We start from the raw sequence: 24,005 nt of genomic DNA on the forward strand, positions 1-24,005 counted from the left end.
TTATTTACACATATATATTATAATGATTAGTATATATAATATACACATCAAGTATTGGACTAAACAAGCTTAATTAGGTAGATGCACTCATCATTATCAGGAATTTTTTTGTTTTCAGTTTTTTTAACCCAAGGCAAAAAGGTGCTAGGGTTGGCAGAGAAACCCAGAGACAGTTGGCCAACCAGAAATACACATGTACATGTATATATTTTTTCCGGCTTTACAATATTTCCACTGAAAAGTGTACAAATTCCACCGTGGACATTCACTACAGATGCAGTATTGGATACAGCTGCAGAAGAAATGGTTCATGGTAGTTTTTGTGGGTTTGATGTCATTTTTCAGCATATGATAGGCTATACATTATGGTCCATATATTTATTGGAGGAAAAACCCAGAAAACCCCAAAAAGGACCATCAACCCATGGGAAGATACTGGCAAGCTTTCTCACATACCCTTGTTGGCTGAGCTGGTACTCAAATCTGTATGGACCAGTGTTTCCCTTTACCCTCATTTGCGCTTCAGAGACCCCCAAATTTTTAATTTGACCCCAAGTTTTGATACCAAAGTTTGTTTTTAACTCAGTCTGACCCCCAGTTTGACACCAATGTGATTTTTGACTCTCAGGCTTGCACCCCTAGGGGATACACTGGTATGGACAGAGGTGAGGTGTCTGATCTGCAAAGGTGAGCACCTTAGACCACTTGACAAACTGATGCCCCAGAAGAAATTGCATTGGAGTTGTTGGATATTTGTCTGAAAAATATGACTATTGGGTGCAGAAATTGTATTAAAACTACTGTTGAGAGGTGAGTTTATTTGTTTTTATAGGTTGGCATTTCAACCATGCCTTACTGGAGATGGTTTGCAAGATCAATAACAGCAGTATATATGGTCTGCATTACAGTGTGCTGGCAGGCATTTATCTGCATTAGTGTGCTGGTAGGCATTTATCTGCATTACAGTGTGCAGGCAGGCATTTATCTGCATTACAGTGTGCTGGTATGCATTTATCTGCATTAGTGTGCTGGTAGACACTTATCTGCATTACAGTGTGCTGGCAGGTATTTATCTGCATTACAGTGTGCTGGCAGGCATTTATCTGCACAGACTCTGTGTTCCTTTTGGACAGTGTGCTGGATTGTTTTGGTCCTTCCACATCTTTGGTTTAACTAAGCAAAATGGGTTTACAGATGTTATAGTTTTAGTTTGGCATTTGGAGACTTCTGTATGGGAAAATTGGCCATATTCCGACATATGTAACCATTATTGTGCATTTTTTTAAATACTCACCCATTTTTGTCCTAATGTCCATTTGGCTACTGATTGGAAAGGTGGGTGCTATATTATTAATAGTTATAGTTAATTAAAATGGTTCCAGAAAGTGGGTTAAGGAAAATTCCCATTGTTGCACCCAATTTGTAATTTGAAAAATTGGCAAGGATTTCATGGGCTTATCTAACCAGTCAGAAAAGTGATGTTAATATGTTAACATATAAAAAAACGTAATAAATCACAAACACTGTATATAAAGTGTACAGATTACAGTATGTGACAAACTTGTTTGTATGCGATTGCTTCAATTAATACATGTGCTGCAGTGATGCCTACACTAATGGAGTTCAACAAAGTTGGAATCGTCCATTGTCCTTCATTAGAAGTAAGGAATGATTTACAATTCAAAATTATATTTATCTAGCATCACATAAAAATGCATTTTTAAAATTACATACACTAATGATTCAGATATTTCAGTCATAAGGGATCAAATATTTAGATTTCTGAGTTGTGAATGGGGTGGGGTTTTCTTTTGAACCAGTATATTTATTTTAATTTCGCATTGAGATTATTCATTTTTTTAAACTAATCATTAGGATATATAATTGGTTCTTTTTCCTATTAGTCCAAAGAAAAGTATTTTATAATGCCTGTTTTGTATACATTTAGCCATTCATATTCATTAATATTGTAGGAAAAACTAATGCACTGTCAGAACCATGTGTAAATGGGTTATGGATCAATGGTGAACACCTTTAGAGGCTGAGAAAATCTCAGGAGGTAAACAAATTGAATAATTTACCCACTCCAAGTAAACTTAAGAAACTTTGATAGTCTCTGTATTCGAATGATAATTAGCATCTCTGTATTGGAATGCTAATTAGCATGTCTCTGTTGGAATGTTAATTACTAATTAGCATCTCTGTATTGGAATGTTAATTAGCATCTCTTTATTGGAACGCTAATTACTAATTAGAATATCTGTATTGGAATGTTAATTAGCATATCTGTATTGGAATGCTAATTAGCATGTCTGTTGGAATGTTAATTACTAATCAGCATCTCTGTATTGGAATGTTAATTAGCATATCTTTGTTGGAATGCTAATTAGCATGTCTATTAGAATGGTAATTACTAATTAGCATCTCTATTGAAATGTTAATTAACATAACTGTATTGGAATGATAATTAGCATGTCTGTATTGGAATGTTGCTTACTAATTAGCATGTCTATTGAAATGCTAATTAGCATCTCTATTGGAATACTAATTAGCATCTATGTATTGGAATGTTAATTAGCATCTCTATTGGAATGTTAATTAACATAACTGTTGGAATGATAATTAGCATCTCTGTATTGGAATGCTATTTACTAATTAGCATCTCTGTATTGGAATGTTAAGTAGCATAACTTTTGGAATGCTAATTAGCATCTCTGTTGGAATGCTAATTACTAATTAGCATGTCTATTGAAATGCTAATTAGCATTTTTTTTAAAAATACTAAGTTGCATCTCTGTTTTGGAATACTAATTAGCATCTCTATATTGGAATGACAATTAGCATCTATTGGAATACTAATTAGCATCTCTGTATTGGAATACGAATTAACAGCTCTGTATTGGAATATTAATTAGCATCACTCTATTGGAATACTAATTAGCATCTCTGTATTGGAATACTAATTAGCATCTCTACTGGAATACCAATGAGCATCTCTGTATTGGAATGCGAAATAGCATCTCTCTATTGGAATACTAATTGGCATGTCTATTGGAATGCTAATTAGCATCTCTGTATTGGAATACTAATTAGCATCTCTATATTGGTATGCTAATTAGCATCTCTAGTGAGTGCTTATTAGCATCTCTAGTTGAGTGCTAATTAGCATCTCTATTGGAATGCTAATTAGCATCTCTATATTGGAATGCTAATTAGCATCTGTCAGAGGATTAGAAGTGAAGGAAACATTTTTTCAAGATGAGCTCTATCTGCTTTAAATATTATTTGCATGCAAAGTTCATGATGAACAAATGTAGATATTTCAAGTTGATAATTAGGCAGAATTTTTTATTTGGTTTGGTTCCAGTAAAAAGCTTAGAAACAGTGATATCAGTCTCTCATGGAGTCTCTTTTCATCAGAGAAAAGGAATTTCTTCTGAAAAATTTGATTGGAAAGGCATAGGTCCAACTGTTGTGTATGGTGAGACAGTTTTAAAGTTCAGGGGTGACTTGTAAAAACTCTTCATTGTAGTAATTCATTACTTTAATATCACCTCAGAATTTACATGTACCTCCTCCAATACCGCACCAGTGGCCTAAGTTGTTAGAGCTTCTGCTTTGGATGCAGGGGTTTGCAGGTTCAAACCCCAGCCAGCCTAGTCATATCAAAGACTTAGAAAAATGGTACTAGCAGCTGCTTGGCTTGCTGCTCAGCATTAAGAGGTTAGGACTGGTCATCCTGGTGTCAGGATAATGTGACTGGGTGGGATATGATGCTACATGCCTGCAGCATGATGCCACAGTGCTAGACATCCCTATAAACTGCCACATTGCAGACATAGTAGCAATATGACTGAAAAGTTGTTAAAGCTATGTTAAAAATCCAAATCATAAACCTTTCCTCTGACTGATGTTTTTTTGTTGTTGTGGGTTTTATTTGGTGGTTTTTGTTTTTTTTGGGGGGGGTTTAGGTCTTATTTAGGGTGTTGATATATCCCACAGTCCTCCACCTGTTTGTTTCAAGGTATTAGCAAGGGTATACTTTTGGCAATGTAGGGTTGAGAACGACATCTTGCTCTTTGGTTTCTGATTGGAATTCTCATGGGCACACTGTCCCAAGCACCAGTTTCTTCAGAACCCTTGTAAAACTAATTTTCTCTTGCTACAGTACAGTTAGTGTCATGTCATTTAATTTCAGAAACAAATCATCTCCAAAAAGTCACAGAGGAAACTGGAGAAAGTATGTTGTATAGAGTACAATATTGTTGTTGTTTTAAGTGTTTTCATATCATGTCACCATGTGCCTCCTTAGAGAAAAATTGCATTGCATCTTCCCCATTCATCATCAACACACAGATGTGGATCAGCTTTTGTGTGTATTGGGATTTCCTCATTTTTCATGAGCACACATAATAAGATAATACATCATCAACAGCACAATGTAATGATCTCCAAGTTGATTGACAAGTTACTTCATGGAAGAGAAATATCAGTTGGCTTATTCACCCAAGCTGAAAGGCCATGTTAGGTCACAATGGCAAGAAAGATTAACTCACTGGCAGTAATGGTAAATGGTTAAACAGGTGTATGTTTTTCCATATGAAACAAGGAAATCTATGCACAGGCAACCCTGGATGTTAAAGTGTTGTAGCAGATTGTTGACTTTAGCTTCTGATGATGCTGCCTATGAAAGTAATGATGTCTGAAATCAGACTTTTTGCCTCAGCTTTTGTTTTAGTTAGTAAGGCTGCTAATTTGACAATAGTTATACAATCTTTTTCATTATCATTTGCTGAAATCAGCTCAAAATAAATATAAAATTAAGTCAGAGAAACAATGTAACAAAAATGTAAAGTCTTGTAAAAAAAATAGATGGCTACAATGTTAACAGGTTTGGAGCATGCTGCTTCTTTCTAACAAGAAGGCATAACGTTGCACTCTTGTACTGTATAAATCCAGATTTCTAGATTAATAAGCTTGTCACAATTTATTTTTCAAAATTTATTTTAGGAATCTTGTTATTCTTTAGTCTCACGTGTTGCACACAGAGATTGTGCATGCAACATTTATCAACTCTGAGAAGAATTTCAAAATGGGCTGTCCATTTTGGGAAGCTTTCAATTTGGCAGCTGCTGCATACAGTTGCTTGTAAAATCTTTCTTATCTGATCCCAAACCATCAGTACTCCATTAAATGTAAGTGTTCTTTTTTTTTTGATCCTCCGCAGAGATGATGTTATTAGCAGATACATGCAGTTATGGCCCTTTAATTTCAACAAGTACATGTGATTCAGCTAGACTTGCCCCAAAATAGCTTTTAATTTCATTTTCATTTGTCATATTTGGAGGCATTTTATATAAGCTGAACTAGCCTTCAGAGTTTTTATGTCCGTTTTAGACAGGTTGTTAAGGTCTATGGGGAATGATGTCTTAGAGTTTTTGACAGTTGTAGCAGGCTTTCATTTTGAGAATTTTCAAACCTTAGTCACAGCAAATTTGTTCATTTCTTTTGTTTGCTTCTTAACTCCTCATCTTATGGAGGATGTTGCGGTCATCTGCTGCACATTTTTGGGGTTAAAACCCAGAGAACTATGAGTCAAACGCAGGATGAATAATTGAAACGCACTATGATGGATCGTTTTCTTATAAACTAGGTCAAATGTTAAAACGTTTAATGAAAAGTTAACAAAATAGGCACCGCTCTGGTGGCCTAGTGGTTAGAGCATTCGCCTTGGATGCGGGAGGTCATGGGTTTGATCCCTGGCCGAGTCATACCAAAGACTTACAAAAATGGTACTAACAGCTGCCTCGCTTTAAGAAGTTAGTGTTAGGACTGGTTGGCCTGGTGTCAGGATAATGTGACTGGGTGGGACATCATGCTGCATGTCTGTGGCATGATGCCCCAGTGCTAGACATCACTATAAACTGTCACACTGCAGACATCGTAGCAATATGACTGAATTTTTTTTAAAGCTACGTTAAAAATCCAAATCACACACACACACACACACACACAATATTGGCTAAAATTAAACTTGACAGTGACAGGAAATATGATGAAAAAAGTGAACGAGACTTCGGGACTTTAAAGGTTCTTAGCTGCAGGAATTTCTTTGGTGCAAGGCCAATGAAGCTCGAACAGTAGCAACTTGTAACATTATTATGTAAGAGATACCCTCAGCTGCAGACAAAACGGTGGATTGTTTGCAGGACAGATTATCACAAGGAAAGACATGCTGTTATTAGCTACATGTATGCTCAGGCAAGATGGGAATAATTATAATATGCTTTTGGAAATTAACTATAGACCCAGAGATAAAAACATGTCTTTTTTTCACCAAATCCTGTGATCAAGTGCTAATGTTTTGCAGTGACTTATGGTTGTGGCAGTGACTTATGGTTATGGCAATGACTTATGGCAAAGCAGATGCTCCAAAGCTTGTATATCTGGCCACATTATAATTTTAGTGCGTGTTTCAAGGTGAGTGAATGTGTGATGAAATCTTCAAATTACATTTGATCCTCTTAGTTGGCCAAATAAGTGGTCCACACATATTTTTAAAACAAGCAATATTTTAACCTTTAAAAAGAGCAATATTTTTTAAAAAAGTTTTAAGCAAATTATTGAACATTTTAACTGGAGCACCTTGATTGAAATTGAATTTTCAATTAAGTGTGTAGACTCTTATTCAGTGCACAAGAGGCAATGACAGAAAACATACTGAAAAGACTTGTAGTAGTTGAATATATTAGGGGATGCTCTACAGAAATTATGAACTTCTGAGAGAGTGGTGGATGTAATGTGAAGTTGTTTTAATTTGCAACATGCACATTGGAGAGAATGTTGGTATACCTCTATGTTACTTTCATGTACTGTGGCTGAAATGTCTTTGGATATTGTACTTATGGAAATTGCACATAATCTAAACACATGTGTAACTAAAATGACTGCTCCCTTGTGTGCATAAAATTAGAATGAATTAGTCTAAAAGTACACTATCTTTAACAGTTATTAAAATAGGGAAACAAATTTTGCCAGAACAAGATACTACCAGCATATGAAGGTTCATTGAATGAATTACCAAATATATCAAATGTACAAAAAGTTGTCAGCTCTTTTGTTTTTAAAAACAATTTAACTCTGAAGTCCAGGAAGTGAAAATGACCAAGTGGAGCTAGCAGTTTTTTGAGAGGTGCATATCTGAAGTAAGGCCAAGCTGTATACTCTATGATCCATATTACACACATCAATCAAATACTAAATTAAATGGAATTAGTTCTTTGCACAATACCTAAGATATACAAGGTCTTTTTTAAATAGCTTGTATAACCATTTGAGGAAAACCAGGGAAATTCTTTTTCTTTAAAAATCCAAGCAAAATATAAAACCATAGAGTGCCAAATTGATGATGCACAATCACTGTTAAGGACATTCCAAATATAGTGAAATTTGATGGATCATGTATGTAAATGGCAGTGAAGTCCATTTTTTAAAATTTATTTGAAACTTGCCAATGCCAAATGTTGACAAGAACAAGAAATGCCATGTCTGACCACGTGGTGTACCAAAGTAAGATTGCACCATGGACAGTTCCATTCCAGATCTGGCTTCGGTTCAAAACCAGTCATCAAACACTGCTTAAAATTGTTCTTGAAAAATTCATATGCTGCTCAGAAACTTGTATATCCAAAGGAAAAGACAATTACATGTATTGTTAAGTAATGAATTCCTCAGATTTCCAGCTGGTGATCATCATCTTACGGACTAAAATATAAGTTACACTTCAAAAGTACATCAACTTTTGGACCAAAATCGGCACAACATAACAACAATTTTGAAACTATTCAATCACCAGATAATGTAATTTTAAAGAACCACTCACCAGCTTAAGTGGTTTAAAGTTCAGGGCTGCTACTTGGTGGTTCTTAACACCAACCTAAAAAGTTATATATAGATACGATTTAACCTCTTCACCATCTTGATGAAGTCTCAATGCTTCATTTACTACACAGATTTTTTTTCTAAGATTTTAGGACCAAGGATGCGTGAAATTGAAATGGTGGACAGTAACACTCATTTTTGATTATTTTTTTGTTTGCCCAGATTGTACTTCTGTTTGGGAGTAAATCAAAGCTGTGTGAATTTTAATGCACAATCAGAGAAGATTTATCTCAAATTATCGTACATTGGATAATAATTTGATGTATGTTTTAAATGTCTTTTTCTTTTACATTTAAAACTTTATGAATACTTTAACATTTATTTACTTATAAGGTATTTTAAAAAATGTTTCTAGTTTTACATATTTGCCAAGTCCCCATTGTCGAGGAGAAAACTTGATCTCCAGAAAAGTCAGAAATTTTGGATGACAGGTTATTTTTATATTTGCGCTTTTGGTTAGCACCAGGCAAAATATTGTGGGGTTTACAAGGGAAAAAATATAAATACATGTATGTCATAACGAGACCATGATAAATCCAAAAGATAGTGGTACCCTATGAAAATATATTTTTCAAAATGCCTTGACGTTGGGGTGGGAAGAGCAAGACAGATGCATTAAATCAAGAACAATGATGTGAAAATATACTGCAGGTTTGGTATTATTTCATCATCATTATCATCATCATTATTATCATCATCATCATCAGCAGCATCATCATCATCATCATCATCATCATCAGTCCCGTAGTCTGGAAGACCGTTGGGGCACCACACAAGACCTAACAACCAGCTTCCTCCATTCCTCTCGATTTTCCGTCTTTCTCAGTGAGTCACTCAGTGTCAAGCCTGTCCACTCTCGAATGTTATCTTCCCACCTCTTTCTTTGCCTGCCTCTCTTTCTTCTTCCTTGTACATTGCCTTGTAGGATTGTCTTGGCAAGTCTTGATGATCGTGAGACATGCCCATACCACTGCAGTTACCGTTTTTCATTATGATCAGGAGGTCATCGTGGGGCCCAATGGCTTGTCTTATCCTTTGCCGTATTTCTTCATTGGTGATATGGTCTTTGTATGTGATGCTGAGGATTTTTCGGAAACATCTCATCTCTGTAGCCTGTATCCTTTTCTCCAAGCTTGCTTTTATGGTCCATGATTCGCAGGCATAGAGAAATATGGAGATCACCAGTGAATGCATCAGTCTGAATGCGATGTTCTTGTCGTTCCAGATGGGCTTCAGTTTTGTCAGCGCTGCTGTTGTCTGTGCAATCCTGGAGAGTATTTCATTATTTCATATAATGACTTTATCTTTGAACTTTTAGCATTCAACTTGAAAATCTTTTTATTGCTGAATTTATGGTCATATCAGCATTGGGTGTTCACTGAAAGACATCTTTTGATGCCTAGTTGGTACTTATTGCAAATGGTGCCAATCTTGAAAATCTTCCTAAATGGAGGGTACATAATATTGGCATAGGGTTTTTATCAGAAAACGTCTAATGAAGTCCAGTTTGCATTTGTTTGGTGCTTGTTGGTTATCCAGTATATGGCAGAAAAAGTGGCCAACTTTAAAATCTTGTTACTGTTACTACGGTACTCCTCAGTGGATGGTTATTCATAATCAGCATGAGGTTTTCACTAGCAGCTGTTTGATGACATTCATTTCAGTCAGTAGCGATCGTTGGAAGATGCAGCACGTACGTAAAAGCTATGATGCTAGCATTGATACGATCCCATCTTGTGCGTTAAGTGCATTGAAAGGTCTTGGCCTGACATTTGCTTCAGGCTGGAGAAGCTCAGGAAAAGACAACTCTTCTCCAGATATGGAAGAGAAAACCCTCTTAATGAGACAGTAGAAATGACGAGAAGCCCCATGTGAAGATGGTGGGGTTGTTGGTTGAAAACCTGTGTGGGTCAGTTGCCTCATTGTGTCAGTGAGAAAGGCACTTTGCTTGACATGATATAGCTAATAAGGTATTCTAAATGCCATTAAAACTACAAACCCCTGACCTACCCAACCCCAACACTTTTAGAAGTATGAAAGCTGTAATCTGATTTATGAATTAAGAGATAGAACATGACCTTGTACTGGTGACTGTTACAGCTACATATTTATAAGTAGATAACAATAATAACAAGAATAATGACTATATTTAAAGAGGATGACACAGTCACATGGAACTTGCTCTCCTTGTAGCCTGATACATATTTACATGCAGAGTTCATACATATATAGTTCCACGCAAGCAATAATAATAATAATAATAAAAAGCATTGATAATAAGCTACATTTATATATGGACATAATAAACAGATAATATCAATGCTCCAATTTTAGGTATATTGTGTATATAGAGTACAACTAGGTACATTGTATATATACAATACAACTAGGTACATTGTGTATATACAGTACAACAAGTTACATTGTGTATATACAGTATAATTAGGTACATTGTGTATATACAGTATAATTAGGTACATTGTGTATATACAGTACAACTAGGTACATTGTGTATATACAGTATAATTAGATACATTGTGTATATACAGTATAATTAGGTACATTGTGATATACAGTACAACTAGGTACATTGTGCATATACAGTGCAACTAGGTACATTCTGTATATACAGTACAACTAGGTACATTGTGCATATACAGTACAACTAGGTACATTGTGTATATACAGTACAATTAAGTACATTGTGTATATACAGTGCAACTAGGTACATTGTGCATATACAGTACAACTAGGTACATTGTGCATATACAGTACAACTAGGTACATTCTGTATATACAGTATAATTAGGTACATTGTGTATATACAGTACAACTAGGTACATTGTGTATATACAGTACAACTAGGTACATTGTGCATATACAGTACAACTAGGTACATTGTGCATATACAGTACAACTAGGTACATTCTGTATATACAGTACATCTAGGTACATTGTGTATATACAATACAACTAGGTACATTGTGTATGTACAGTATAATTAGGTACATTGTGTATATACAGTATAATTAGGTACATTGTGTATATACAGTACAACTAGGTATGTTGCCTATGTACAATACAAGAAAAGTGTGAGACAACAAAGTGGAAGGTTGGAGAATGTATACAGTCATGTACTTGAAGTAGCAATGTATTTGTCAAATCAAACAGGTTAGACTTTTCAACCCTAAGTCATACCAAAGACTTATAAGAATTGTATTAGCAACTGCTTTACTTGGCACTCAGCATTAAGTGGTTAGTGTTAGGACTGGCAGGCCCGGTGTCAGGATAATGTGACTGGGTGGGACATCTGTGGCAGGATACCTAGTGCTAGACATCACTATGAACTGCTGCACTGCAGACATTGTAGTGACAGAACTGAAAAGCTGTTAAAGCTATGTTAAAAATTCAAATCACACACACCCACACTAACATGAAATGCTTATAATCCATAGCCACTGAATGGATAATATTAAAAGTACTGTTGATGCCCAAGGCATTTTGCAAGGGAATAATTACTTAATTGTTTGGGAATCTTCTAAGTGATGCAGATTTCGTTTGTTTGATTTGGTGTTCATAATTCTATAAGGGAATTAAATGCCTTAGGATTCTTCAGTTTTTATGCCAGTTTTCTAAGGGAGAGAGTGTGTCTGGAGATGGTGATGATTTGTGAATGTCAGAAGATGGTGATGATTTGTGAGTGCCAGGAGATGGTGATGATTTGTGAGTGTCAGGAGATGGTGATGTTTTGTGAGTGTTAGGAGATGGTGATGATTTGTGATCTCCCTCACATCTTATTGGTTTTGTTATCTAGGAGATGATCGACTATGGTGTTATTCCCAGATCGGGTAAAGAATAAAATAAAATTTGTAATTAAGGGATGGAATTATATAGATCTGAGCAAATATATAGAATAACAAGAACTCCCGTATGTTAAATATAACAATTTAATCAGTTACATAAACAAAATTAAATCTAACATGATGTTTAATTGATTTGCTTTCTCCCAGAAATAGATTTACACAATTTATGTCAGGTATTTTCCTTGAAAACTCCAACCTAAATACATGTCAGGGTTTTTCTTCTCCTTGGATCAAGTAGTATTCTCACGGTACTGCATCAGATATAGTCTTATCAAAATTCAACAGAACTAGCTATGTTGATTCATAACTTGATACACATTCACAACCCTATTAACATGACTTCAGCTCCTTTCTAGCTCCACTTGCATTCCTACTGAGACCTTGACATAATCAGATATTATTACCACCCCTCTGTGGCTATAAATTAGTAGCTGAACTATTTAATCTAGCACATGTTCCCTGATTTATGGTTGAAAAAATTAACAACTTAAATGCACGAAAAACTAATGAACTTTGCTCCTTGTCCTAATTCTATTACTTTGCTAATTTGTGAATCACGACATACATTTCCATACATAAAAATATCAATTCTCAGCATAAAGGATACAAGTCATTCAAGACAGATAACTTACATAGTCACACAATTTGTATCAGAAGTAATGCATAAAATAATAGGAATCATGATAACTGTTACATACAAACAATTAAATTCTAATTCTTTCATATAATAATATATTGTATAACTTACTTACAATACATGAATCACATAACATGAGACAAAATGCATGCAAGCAATTAACTTCTGAACTCAATGAAATATTGAAGTATGAATTTAAAACTTACATCATTAAAATCATTGTATGTATTTAATACAATATATATTGTATTATGTTTATTGCTTACTGATCATCAAAGGATCCCATCTGTTTCTTCTCTGGATCCAGGCCTCTCAAATTTCCAAAGCCCCATGTCCCCTGCATAATTTATTTAATGAGAGGAGAACTTTATACTGATTTTGGTGCCAGCTTCCCCTTTTAGCAGGTAATCTACTTTAGCATAGCCAATCAGGATTACTTCTTTAACCACCAACAATTTGTATCACTCATCTAAGTTAGAATAATCCTCTCTAAGTTAGAATAATCCTCTCTAGTCTGCCTTTATTGATAACTATTCTGGAAAATATAATTTTGTGACACCAATTTCGGATGGCCCACAACATCCTAGAATTTTTCCTGATTTGTCTCAGCTCTTTGCCCCATATTGACCTTGCCTTAACAATGCATTCTTATCTGGCTCTATCCCTTGACTGACTCCTAATTAAAATCCACTCCTGCTTCCAAACAAAAGAGGCTTGTTATTACAAGTTGCCAAGCTATAGCTTGCCTAGCCAATACATCAATCTTTATGATTATATGTCACACTGACCAAGACAATGCACTGTGAAATTATTCGACAGAATTTTGCACCATTACATTGAGGAAATAGTGATTTATTTATAATTTTTTAGTTGGGCTAGCAAAGTGAAAAACATTTATTCTAAAACAGATAGTACCTTATGGATATGTGAATTAGTCTATGACTTGAATATTTAAAAAATTCTATTAGATTTTGTGAAACATTCAAGGACTTGAGTGGTATTCTACTTCAGTGGAATTTACTTTGATTATTAGAACTGCGATTCTGTAATGCACTATTGATAGCACCTATCAAAACAAATAAGCATATTAGAACCTTCATTTGAATACTTCTGGATAGTTTCCGAATTAAGGTGAAATTGATAGTACAATTTAGGATAATATTCTGGAATTCATACACTGCAAGTTATTTTGAATTTTTTCACTATTATTTTTTATTTTAGGGAAATAAATTTATAATTTGGAAAATTTAATGCTTGTTGGGTTTTACCTTGTCTTGTTACATAGTTGAAGCCCCTGTATGTCCCATCTGAAGGAGTTCTTTATTTGGTTGAGAAATGGAAAGGTGGTTAGCAGAAATTGATATTAAATTGAGAGTATTGCCTTGCTTTCTAGCATGAAATAGGTAATTGAGATATAATGGGGCCATATTTAAACTTTGTGCACAAATCTAGCCTTTCTCATCTAGGATGCATCTGTGAACTCTTTTTTGAAAGCAGAATAATTTACAAATATTCTTGTCAGAAGTGTTTCTCCAGATGACATTACTGCAGTCTAGGTATGGTTGTATATGGTTTTGGTAATAATAACCTCTTTTTCGTTGATACTTATGAAGTTATGACTTCATCTTCTTCAGTAACTACAGACATGAATTGACTTGACACACGACATGAAAATGTTAATTCCATTGCAGATTGTTGTCAACCATCCTGCCAAGGATTTTGGGATTGTTAACCATTTGTGAACAAATGTCAATCAGCTTAGGATTTAGAATGTTATTTTCCAAAATAGCTCTCTTAGAAATCATTAATACTTCAGTCTTATCTGTGTCTACTTTGATGCCATTTTCCTTACACCTGGTAGAAATCATTAATACTTCAGTCTTATCTATGTCTACTTTGATGCCATTTTCCTTACACCTGGTAGAAATCATTAATAGTTCAGTCTTATCTATGTCTGCTTTGATGCCATTTTCCTTACACCTGGTAGAAATCATTAATACTTCATTCTTATCTATGTCTACTTTGATGCCATTTTCCTTACACCTGGTAGAAATCATTAATACTTCATTCTTATCTATGTCTACTTTGATGCCATTTTCCTTATACCTGGTAGAAATCATTAATACTTCAGTCTTATCTATGTCTACTTTGATGCCATTTTCCTTAAAACTGTTAGAAATCCTTAATACTTCAGTCTTAAATATGTCTACTTCGATGCCATTTTCCTTACACCTGAATAGAAATCATTAATACTTCATTCTTATCTATGTCTACTTTGATGCCATTTTCCTTACACCTGGTAGAAATCATTAACACATTAGTCCTATCTATATCTACTTTGATGCAATTTCCTTACACCTGGTAAAAATCATTAAGACTTTAGTCTTATCTATGTCTACTTTAATGCCATTTTCCTTACATCTGGTAGTAATCACTTATTACTTCAGTCTTTTCTGTGTTTACTTGCATGTTATTTTCCTTATATCAGGAATCTTTTCTTAGTAAGGCTGTGTGAAGCGAGACCTTTCATTTGTTTCTGGTCAGCGTTTAAGACAATGTTACCTATTTTCCCATTAATACAAATCTAACTAGTTGTTTAAGGCTAATAAATTAGTTACCTGGACAGGTAAACATAACTTTCAATATACATGTATCTTCAAAATCTACAGTCATTGCACAGTGTTGAAAGTAATACATTATGTTCCAAATCAACATTTTTTGCATTGGAGTTGATAACAGTTGCGAAAAGAGATAATTTTCTTAAACGAAAAACTCGGTTAATAGCTGTGTGTCAGTTTCAACTCTTGGCAAAGAAAAATGGGATGTAGTTCAGTGCACTCTTGTTAAAACCAGGGCAGACTGATTCCAGTTTTAGTCTACAGCACTCATATGATCTTGAAGTTTGTTATTCTATTCGTACACTTGCCAATGCCCGATGAATGAGTTAAATTAACATGCCATTACACCCACTTGTAAGATAACCATAAAATGTAAACTGTGCAATGTGAGAAAATTAAACAGGTTTGCAAGATTTTTATCAGAACTGTTAATCCAAGTATTGCCTGCAAAAGCTTCAGCCTGGATGCCAGTGAATTTGAATTGCACTAATGTTTAATGGCTCTCATGTTGATAAAATGTACCGGTTGTTTAATGCTATTAGTACAGCATTTAGGACTTTATGTTTGCAGTGTCTGTTAATGATGAAATTGGAAAAAGAAGATGCATCATTAGTACCGTATTTAGCTTAGAGCATACTCACCTGTACAAGTTTAAACTATTTAGTACACTGTCATTGTATTTATTACTCCAGGTTACTGACCAGGTCAGTCCTTGAAGACATCACTGACCACCAGCCATCACTGACCACCAGCCATTAGTACCATGAACTTGGCTGTTCAGAATTCTCTTCAGTGACTACCACATATCATACTTGATCACCACCACTACACTGGACCACTGTACAGCAGCAACAACTGGACCCTGAAAGTCTGAAACGAAAGCAGGCAACATGAGTGACCCAGTCAGAGGTCAGGCTCCCATTGATAGGGGCTGGGCGTGGGTGATTGTGTTAGGTAAGTAAATGTCTTACACATTATGCCGATTATTTTTAATATTGTCTGTGAGAACTAGAATAAATCCTGTTTCATCAGATGAAAATGATCGATGCTTGTTTGCAGGTTTCAGTCAAGGTTGAAACCTGATGGGGCCGCTAGCACATCAAGACGTTTAAAAATTTCATATGGGCCATTAACCTTTCTTCGTGACTGCTAGTGATTACAGGAAGATGACACAGTAAATATGATCACAGCTTAAAATAATTATTATTTCACAGATAGTAGAATATAGTATTGTTTTGAACAGGAGTAAGAATAATCAAAACTTGCTTTATAATTCAAAGTGAAGAACTAAGAATTGATGACAGAATTATGCATTACAATTGATATTCTGAGGTTTTTCAAGAAAAATTAATTCAATTTCTTTCAGGAAAATGAAATATGGGTAAATTTGTAACACTTGTCAAATAGAGTATGAATTTGAACTCGTCACGTTAAATGTTTGTAATACATTCATCTTGAAATTTTATACTTTTCTAACGGATTTGACATTCTGCAGGTTCAGCTCAAACAGCGTTATATTCATTTTTAGAATTCTGTTCAGAATACCTTCAGAATGGGCTTGAGGATGTAGAATAGGGTCAGTACACTCTTCTGCATGTAGTTAGAATGACTAATAGAGATTTGAGCCATCGTGGCTGAGGGGTTGATGTACTAGACTCGCAGCTGAAAAGATACAGGTTAAAATCCTGTCATTAAGTCAGTCAGAATCAGCTGCTGTGGTGTTTCTTTAGGGCAACACACTTTACAGCATTGCTTTGGTACCAAAGATAGAAGATTGGCAGTTGTTGGTGTTGTTGTTGTTGTAGGGTTTAATGCCACTTTTCAGCACATTATAGGATATACATGGCGGCCAGTATTAATGGTGGAGGAAGAACCTGGGAAAACCCAGAAAGAACCACCGACCCACAAGAAGCTACTGGCAAGCTTTCTCGCATACTTACATAGCCCAAACTCAAGACTCGAACCCACACAGAGAGAGGTGAAATGGCAGTGATCCGTAATGGTGAGTACTTTAGACCACTCGGGGCCCTGGAAGATGGGCAGCTAACTAACTTTGAAAGTAAAGAAAAACAATGAGATACAATGTATTTTATGAAAACCAGTTAAAAGGTCTTTGAAAACTACTGTACTTTAAATGTTCAAGACACAATCATTAGAGTGTGAGAGAGAGAGAGAGAGAGGGAAGGAAATCACTTCTAAGGACTTTCATGCAGTGATTTAAGTTCTAAGACTAACAGATGATTGCAAAATATCAAAATTGTTGTAAGCGTATTTGAATGATTATGGTTTATGTAGTGCATCAAAATAGTATGGCAAATACTGAGATAGTTATAAATTATGGATATTTACTTTTTTTAAATCAAAAACATCATCTGATATGTAATTTGACTTCCTCGTACTAGCTCCATGAATGACATCTTAAAATTTAGTTTGGTACACCTCTTGCTCGATAACTCAAGCACAACAGCGTCCACAGATATAGATGACACTATAAGCAAGGGCATGAGTTACTGGGGGATCTCCAAAAATTCGCTAGACATCGAGAAAACCCACTGGGGGGTGGAATGTGCTGCTTAATGGCTGAATCCTCATCAGTAATGCCATTTTTCTAATGAAATTGTTATTCTGCATAAGTTACATTTATTTTCAAATTGTCCAACATGTGAAAGATTGTTAACATTCCAAATGGACCCAGAACACAATATTACTATTATATTCTCTACATTTGTTTTTCTCAGTAATGAACCACTGTCTGACAATCAATACAAATCATATATTAATCCCAAATACCTTCAGAGATGACTTCACAGTGAATTTCTTGTCATAGGTTCACTGGCATTTCGTTGAGAGGCTGGACTGTAAACAAACCAATGGAACAGAAATTTCACTTCCGGATCATCACCAAGACCATATTACTTACTGTACACTGTCCTCGAAACACACATAGACATCCACACCATAAACTCATATTCTGAACAATAAACAATTGCCTTTAAATCTATACCAAGAATGCCTAAATCTAACTCTTAAATCGCCACCATAAAGGATACAGAAAAAAATGCTCTTAAAAGAGACTGGGACTACATTTGTGGATAGGGTACTGATTGTTGTTGTTGTTATAGGGTTTAATGCCATTTTTTAGCACAAGAGAGGCTATACATGGCGGCCAGTATTAATGGTGGAGGAAGAACCCGGAAAAACCCTGGAAAGAACCACCGACCCACGAGAAGCTTTCTGACATATTCACATTGACCGAGCCCGAGACTCGAACCCATGCAGACCTAGGTGAGATGGCAGTGATCCGTGACGGAGAGCGCTTTAGACCATTCGGGGCCCCGGGTAGGGTACTGAACCGGAACTAACAATTGTGATCTGATTCCAACTGGTTTCAATAACCATCATGTGAATGTGAAAACATCAGTGTATTACGTCACTGCTTTTTTAGTTTGTTGATTAGACTGGTTCCTGGAGTGATAATTAATAGTATAGTGCCAAGTAGGGAGTCATTGAAGCAGGGAACTAGACTAACTGTTGATACACCACCGAACAATATTCCTTTTTTTCAAAAACTGGAGTCATTTATTTTGTGAGACAATCGTCCATGTAGAAACTCAATTTTTTTATTGTTCAGTTAGTACAGTATTGATGTCGTGGTTTCATTGGAAGTAATAGTGAAACTTCTTATCATCCTTTAGGATATCTCAAAGTACCAGTTCAGGAATTCTTTCAAACTTGTTTGCCCACAAGGTCCGTGTCTTGAAACTGAGCTCTTTATTTCATGAGGTATTCATTTCAGTTGGTTGCCTAGCTATCTTCGATCACAGTTGGATAATTTAAGGTACATGTAGTTTAAGTGTTTGAGGAATCAATTTAAGTGAGTTCGATTGACATGCGATGGGGCCGCTAGAGGATCTTTAAACATGTTTTATTCCACCACTTTTTTGGATACAAAGATGTAATTAATACAAAGTTTTTTTTTATTCAGTGCAACGATACAAGAAATGCTTATGCAAGTCAGTTATCAAACACGGTCGGCACTTAATTAGGTTCTCAGAGAAATGCTTGCTGACATATCTGTTACGGTAGATTGACACATTTTAAGTTTAAATACACATTACATTTATGATAATTGCACTTAAGAGGAACACAAAGATAGAACTAAAACACAAATTTCACTTAAAAAATTATTTATTTGGCAATTAAATATTAATCTACGGTCTACATTAGGTGCAAGTAATATTTTCATTGATCAAAATTTCCTTGAATATCTTTAATTGCGGTGTACTCTGAATGCCTTTGGAAAAAAATGTAACAAAATGCATGATTTCTTATTAAAAGCTGAAAATTTCATGTTGATGAAAATTTCCAGATCCTGTCTATAGTTTTTGACCATAAAACGAGTGATATATCACCATTTCAGTTACCAATTTTGATTGCGATTTTCTTCAAGTTCAACAAATAGGGAATCGTTTTTGGGGGTATTTACTGGTTTAAAAAATGTGATCTATGCCTGACCCTGCATTATATGCGGTTCGCGAGTTATCAGGGCACGAGTTATCAAGGGAATGGTGTATATATATGTATATAGTTTTAACAGTGATAGTAATTGACCATGTCATAACAAGAAAATGGTCTTAAAGCGAAGCTGCTCCAGTTTTAATGATACATGAATTTACCTGCTAGTTAATCTTTTGATTAATATTAAAAGTCTGTGCATCAATATATATAATTGTCTACTTCATAAAAGCTAAATATCCATAAACATTTAAATTCGTTAAATGAATGTTTGTGAAGGACAATGAAGATTATCATTCTCTTATTGCAACAGACATTGATAACACCCCATCCCACACCTTCATCCTATTGTTATCTAAAATATGAGTGTTCCTCTCGCTCACCTACCGTACATACTCACTTATAAGTACAGTCCAACTCCGGACTACACACACCCAGATCTGCCATCACGTTTTCCTTGACTTATAAGTGAGTACATATGGTATGCCATCACGTAATGCACCCGCAAATCTGGGAATGTGCAGTTTGTTCGGATCAATCAGTAGGGAAAAAACTACAGATCAAGATTGCAGTTTTCCCCGAGTTATAAACGAGTACATATGGTATGCCACCATTAAAGTTTATGGACCCTGTCACATGACAGTTATCAAAGATGTGTCAAGCATGCATGCATAATTGTAACCTGTTGGCATTGAGTATTGGGTGCTATTTGGGCACCTTGTAATAGCATGCATAATTGTAACCTGTTGGCATTGAATATTGGGGGGTATTTGGGCATCTTCTAATAGCATGCATAATTGTAACCTGTTGGCATTGAATATTGGGGGTTATTTTGGCTCTTGCTAATATTCTAGCCTATACCTTCATTCTGTTGATATATTGCAGGGTATTTTGTCAGCACCTTCTGTATGGTTGGTATTGCCAAGTCGTTTGGGATACTGATGCAGGAGTTTATCATACTGTTCAATGTTCCGGTGGCCTATGCTGCACTGGTAATGGGAGTCTCTGGTGCTGTGTACACACTGTCAGGTGAGATGATGATGGTCAGGGAATAAGTTAGACTTGAATTTTAGGGAGAATTATCTTCTCCTTTTGGACAGAACAGGGAGAAGTGAGAGCTGAACAGGAAGAAGTGGGAGCAAAGCAAGACACACACAATATATATATCTGTGTGTGTGTGTGTGTGTGTGTGTGTGTGTATGTATGTATGTATGTACAGTATGTATGTATGAGTGTGTGTGTTGTTTTTATTCTCTTATTTGAATTATGCCTTCTAAAGTTCTATTTTCCAGAATGCATATTTGCGTTTAACATTGGTTTTTAAAAATTTTTTAACATCAAGTAAAAAATTGTCTGAGTTCTATCTATATTATAAACCCATTTGGTGCATGTTTAAAAACTGTCATATTCATTTGCAGTGTATTTGGCAATATGACTTAATAAGAAAACAACAAAAGCTAAACATTGTAATGAATTTTAACTGAGTAACTGGATTAAAATATTGTAATTGCAAGTTAGTACAAATACTTAATCAACTACCCTTAATCAAGAATTTTTTCTTTTTGCTTTCTAAATGTTCACTATAAAATGGCAGTTGAAAAGATTTATAAACTTGATGGAAACAACCCGTGTACTATGTGCATGAGAGCAAGAACATACTGTTCCTCCTAATTTCTTTGTTGCCTATAAAACTTTATGGTAACTGTTCCTAGACAACACACTGAAGTATTAAAGCCAGTATATGAATGAACTAAACCCTTTGTTCTACCGAATCGATACAGCCAACATGCAAGTGCATCTGTTTTTAGAAAGAGCAGTTTTCTTAATGTAACCACTCACTTTAGAGCATCGTTAAAACAGTCCATTGATAGGATTGCAACTATAAAGTTTTGTTATTTGTCTGCGTACTTGGTGTAACATTAGGCATTGGTTAAAAATATCTGCGTTGCTGTTTTTTTTCTTTGTATTTCCACAAAAATGAGTGAACTCAGAATACAACCTGACCTTACACTACAGCGTCTCACAAATTCCACAACATAGCATTGTCCCGTATGTTTCTGACCTACATAATATCATTTAAAGCTAAATCTTTAATAACATAATATTTAGACTCTGCCTTCTATGAGTTGTATATTTTCCTGCAAATACTTGCCCAATAGTTTACGAAAAGATACAGTCCAATAAAGTGGTACTTCCCAGACTCAGCGATGTCCACCATTATTTCCCCATGATAGGTTCACTTACGGTTCCAAACTGTTTTTTTTTTATGAAGAAAATAACGTATATGCAGTAGTTAAAATATTCATATTACCAAATCTATTCTTGAAACACAAATTGCAATTTACATAAGTTTAAGTTTTGGAACACAAGTTTGTATGTTTTTATTATCAAAGGATAACTTGCAGAAATCGGGCAGTAATAGTTGCTAACTTACTCAGGAAAGGGTTAATGGTCAGTCAGCTATCAAAACACTGAATGTGAATGTGCATGAGTTTGTTGGCACAGCTATATAACATAACACTGGAACTAACCTAGCCAAGGTGAGGAAGCATCAAGAAAAGGATGTCTTTCGATGTTCCTCTAAACAATCACAGGGCGAAGCCGTTTTCGCTTTCCTGACAGAAGAAGGCTTAGTAGACATTTTTTAGGCACCTTAGTCGCCCACTACACCTGGTAGCGTGAACCCTGGATGGTTGGTGATAAAGACGATAATTGTGATAGTGTGATGTCATTGATTATGATAATGATGACAAATGGTGACTAATACAACAGTGATAATATTGGTAATGGTTGCAAAAATTATGATGACAACAATGATAACAGTGATATTGTTCATGATGGTGGAAATAGTCATAGTGCTTATTTGGTGATGAATATGTGATGATGATGAGTTACCTCAAGATATTTTCTTATGCCCCCAAATCTTTAGATTGTTTTTCTTCTTGAGCAAAAAAAAGATTGTCCGAAATGATCCCATGTACCATTCATTTACTAGGTTTGGTGGAAGACGGTGCTGAGGATGATGAATTAACCTTACATTTTGGCTTAGTAAAAATGTTATTAAGTGCATACTATGCACCATCTGCTCTTCCTTATTTCTTTATCTTTACAGCTTTTGCTTTGTTCGTGCATACTGTATGACCGTACTATCATTGTTTTAAAAAATATAAACAACATTTTCCAAATCATTTTCAGATATTTCATTGTTTAATAAAGAGCCATGAAAGTAAACAATTTACTTTACAATTATTTCTTTTTTTGCTGTGATTCTCAAGTTTTGATGGTCATTTGTCTTTTGTTTTATTGCAGCCCCCATCTGTATAGCATGTGGTGAGCTGTTTACACAGAGGAAGGTTGTGATGTTAGGAGGGCTTATAGGTGCAATAGGACTCGCACTGAGTGCCTTTCTTGTTAATATCGAGTTCCTTATCTTCACTTTTGGAGGTTTATATGGTAAGTTAGAAATAATTTTTTTCACATGTACAGACATATGCACACACATGGATATCTACACATGCATACAGACATGCATACACTTTGATATCTATACACGTATAGACATGCATACACATGTATATCTACACACATATACAGACATGTATACATGACTGCTCCAGTGGCCTAGTGGTTAGAGCGTCCGCCTCGGATGTGGGAGGTCGTGGGGTCGATCCCCGGCAGAGTCATACCAAAGACTTACAAAAATGGTACTAACAGCTTCCTCGCTTGGCGCTCAGCATCAAGAGGTTAGTGTTAGGACTGGTCAACCTGGTGTCAGGATAATGTGACTGGGTGGGACATCATGCTACATGTCTGCGGCATGATGCCCCAGTGCTAGACATCACTATAAACTGCCACATTGCAGACATCGTAGTGATATGACTGAAAAATTGTTAAAGCTACGTTAAAAATCCAAACAACAACAACAAGACATGTATACACATGTATACCTACATGCATAGACAGACATGCTTACACATGGATATCTACACATGTATACAGACATGCACACACATGGATATCTACACACATATACAGACATGCATACACATGGATATCTACACACACATACAGACATGCACACACATGTATATCTACACACATATACAAACATGCATACACATGTATATCTACATACATATACAGACATGCATACACATGTATATCTACACACATATACAAACATGCATACACATGTATATCTACATACATATACAGACATGCATGAACATATATATCTGCATGCATATACAGACATGCATACACGTATATCTACACACATATACAGACATGCATACACATGGGTATCTTAATACATATACAGACATGCATACACGTATATCTACACACATATACAGACATGCGTACACATGGGTATCTTAATACATATACAGACATGCATACACGTATATCTACACACATGTACAGACATGC

The 24,005-nt window shown here is 35.3% G+C and overlaps 1 protein-coding gene across 4 annotated transcripts in view; it reads left to right on the forward strand.

Annotated features, from left to right (window-relative positions):
• The window catches only part of LOC149798585 (monocarboxylate transporter 13-like), an 84,375-nt gene that overhangs the window by 21,186 nt on the left and 39,184 nt on the right, over positions 1–24,005 (forward strand). For 3 of the 4 annotated variants that reach the window (XR_016420993.1, XM_089957403.1, XM_089957402.1), the window contains exons 2-4: positions 15,752–16,013; positions 20,460–20,603; positions 22,884–23,027. Coding sequence is in view for 3 of the 4 variants with exons in the window: in XM_089957403.1 (XP_089813529.1) it covers positions 15,950–16,013; positions 20,460–20,603; positions 22,884–23,027 (352 nt within the window). In the remaining variant the exon portion in view is untranslated. Of the gene's footprint in view, positions 1–1,971; positions 2,060–15,751; positions 16,014–20,459; positions 20,604–22,883; positions 23,028–24,005 lie in introns of those variants that run through there. The other variant, XM_089957404.1, reaches the window with a different exon arrangement.

This window comes from Sinohyriopsis cumingii, chromosome 5 (genome assembly GCF_028554795.1).
Source record: "Sinohyriopsis cumingii isolate HCF-2022 chromosome 5, ASM2855479v2, whole genome shotgun sequence".
NCBI classification, from domain to species: domain Eukaryota; kingdom Metazoa; phylum Mollusca; class Bivalvia; order Unionida; family Unionidae; genus Sinohyriopsis; species Sinohyriopsis cumingii.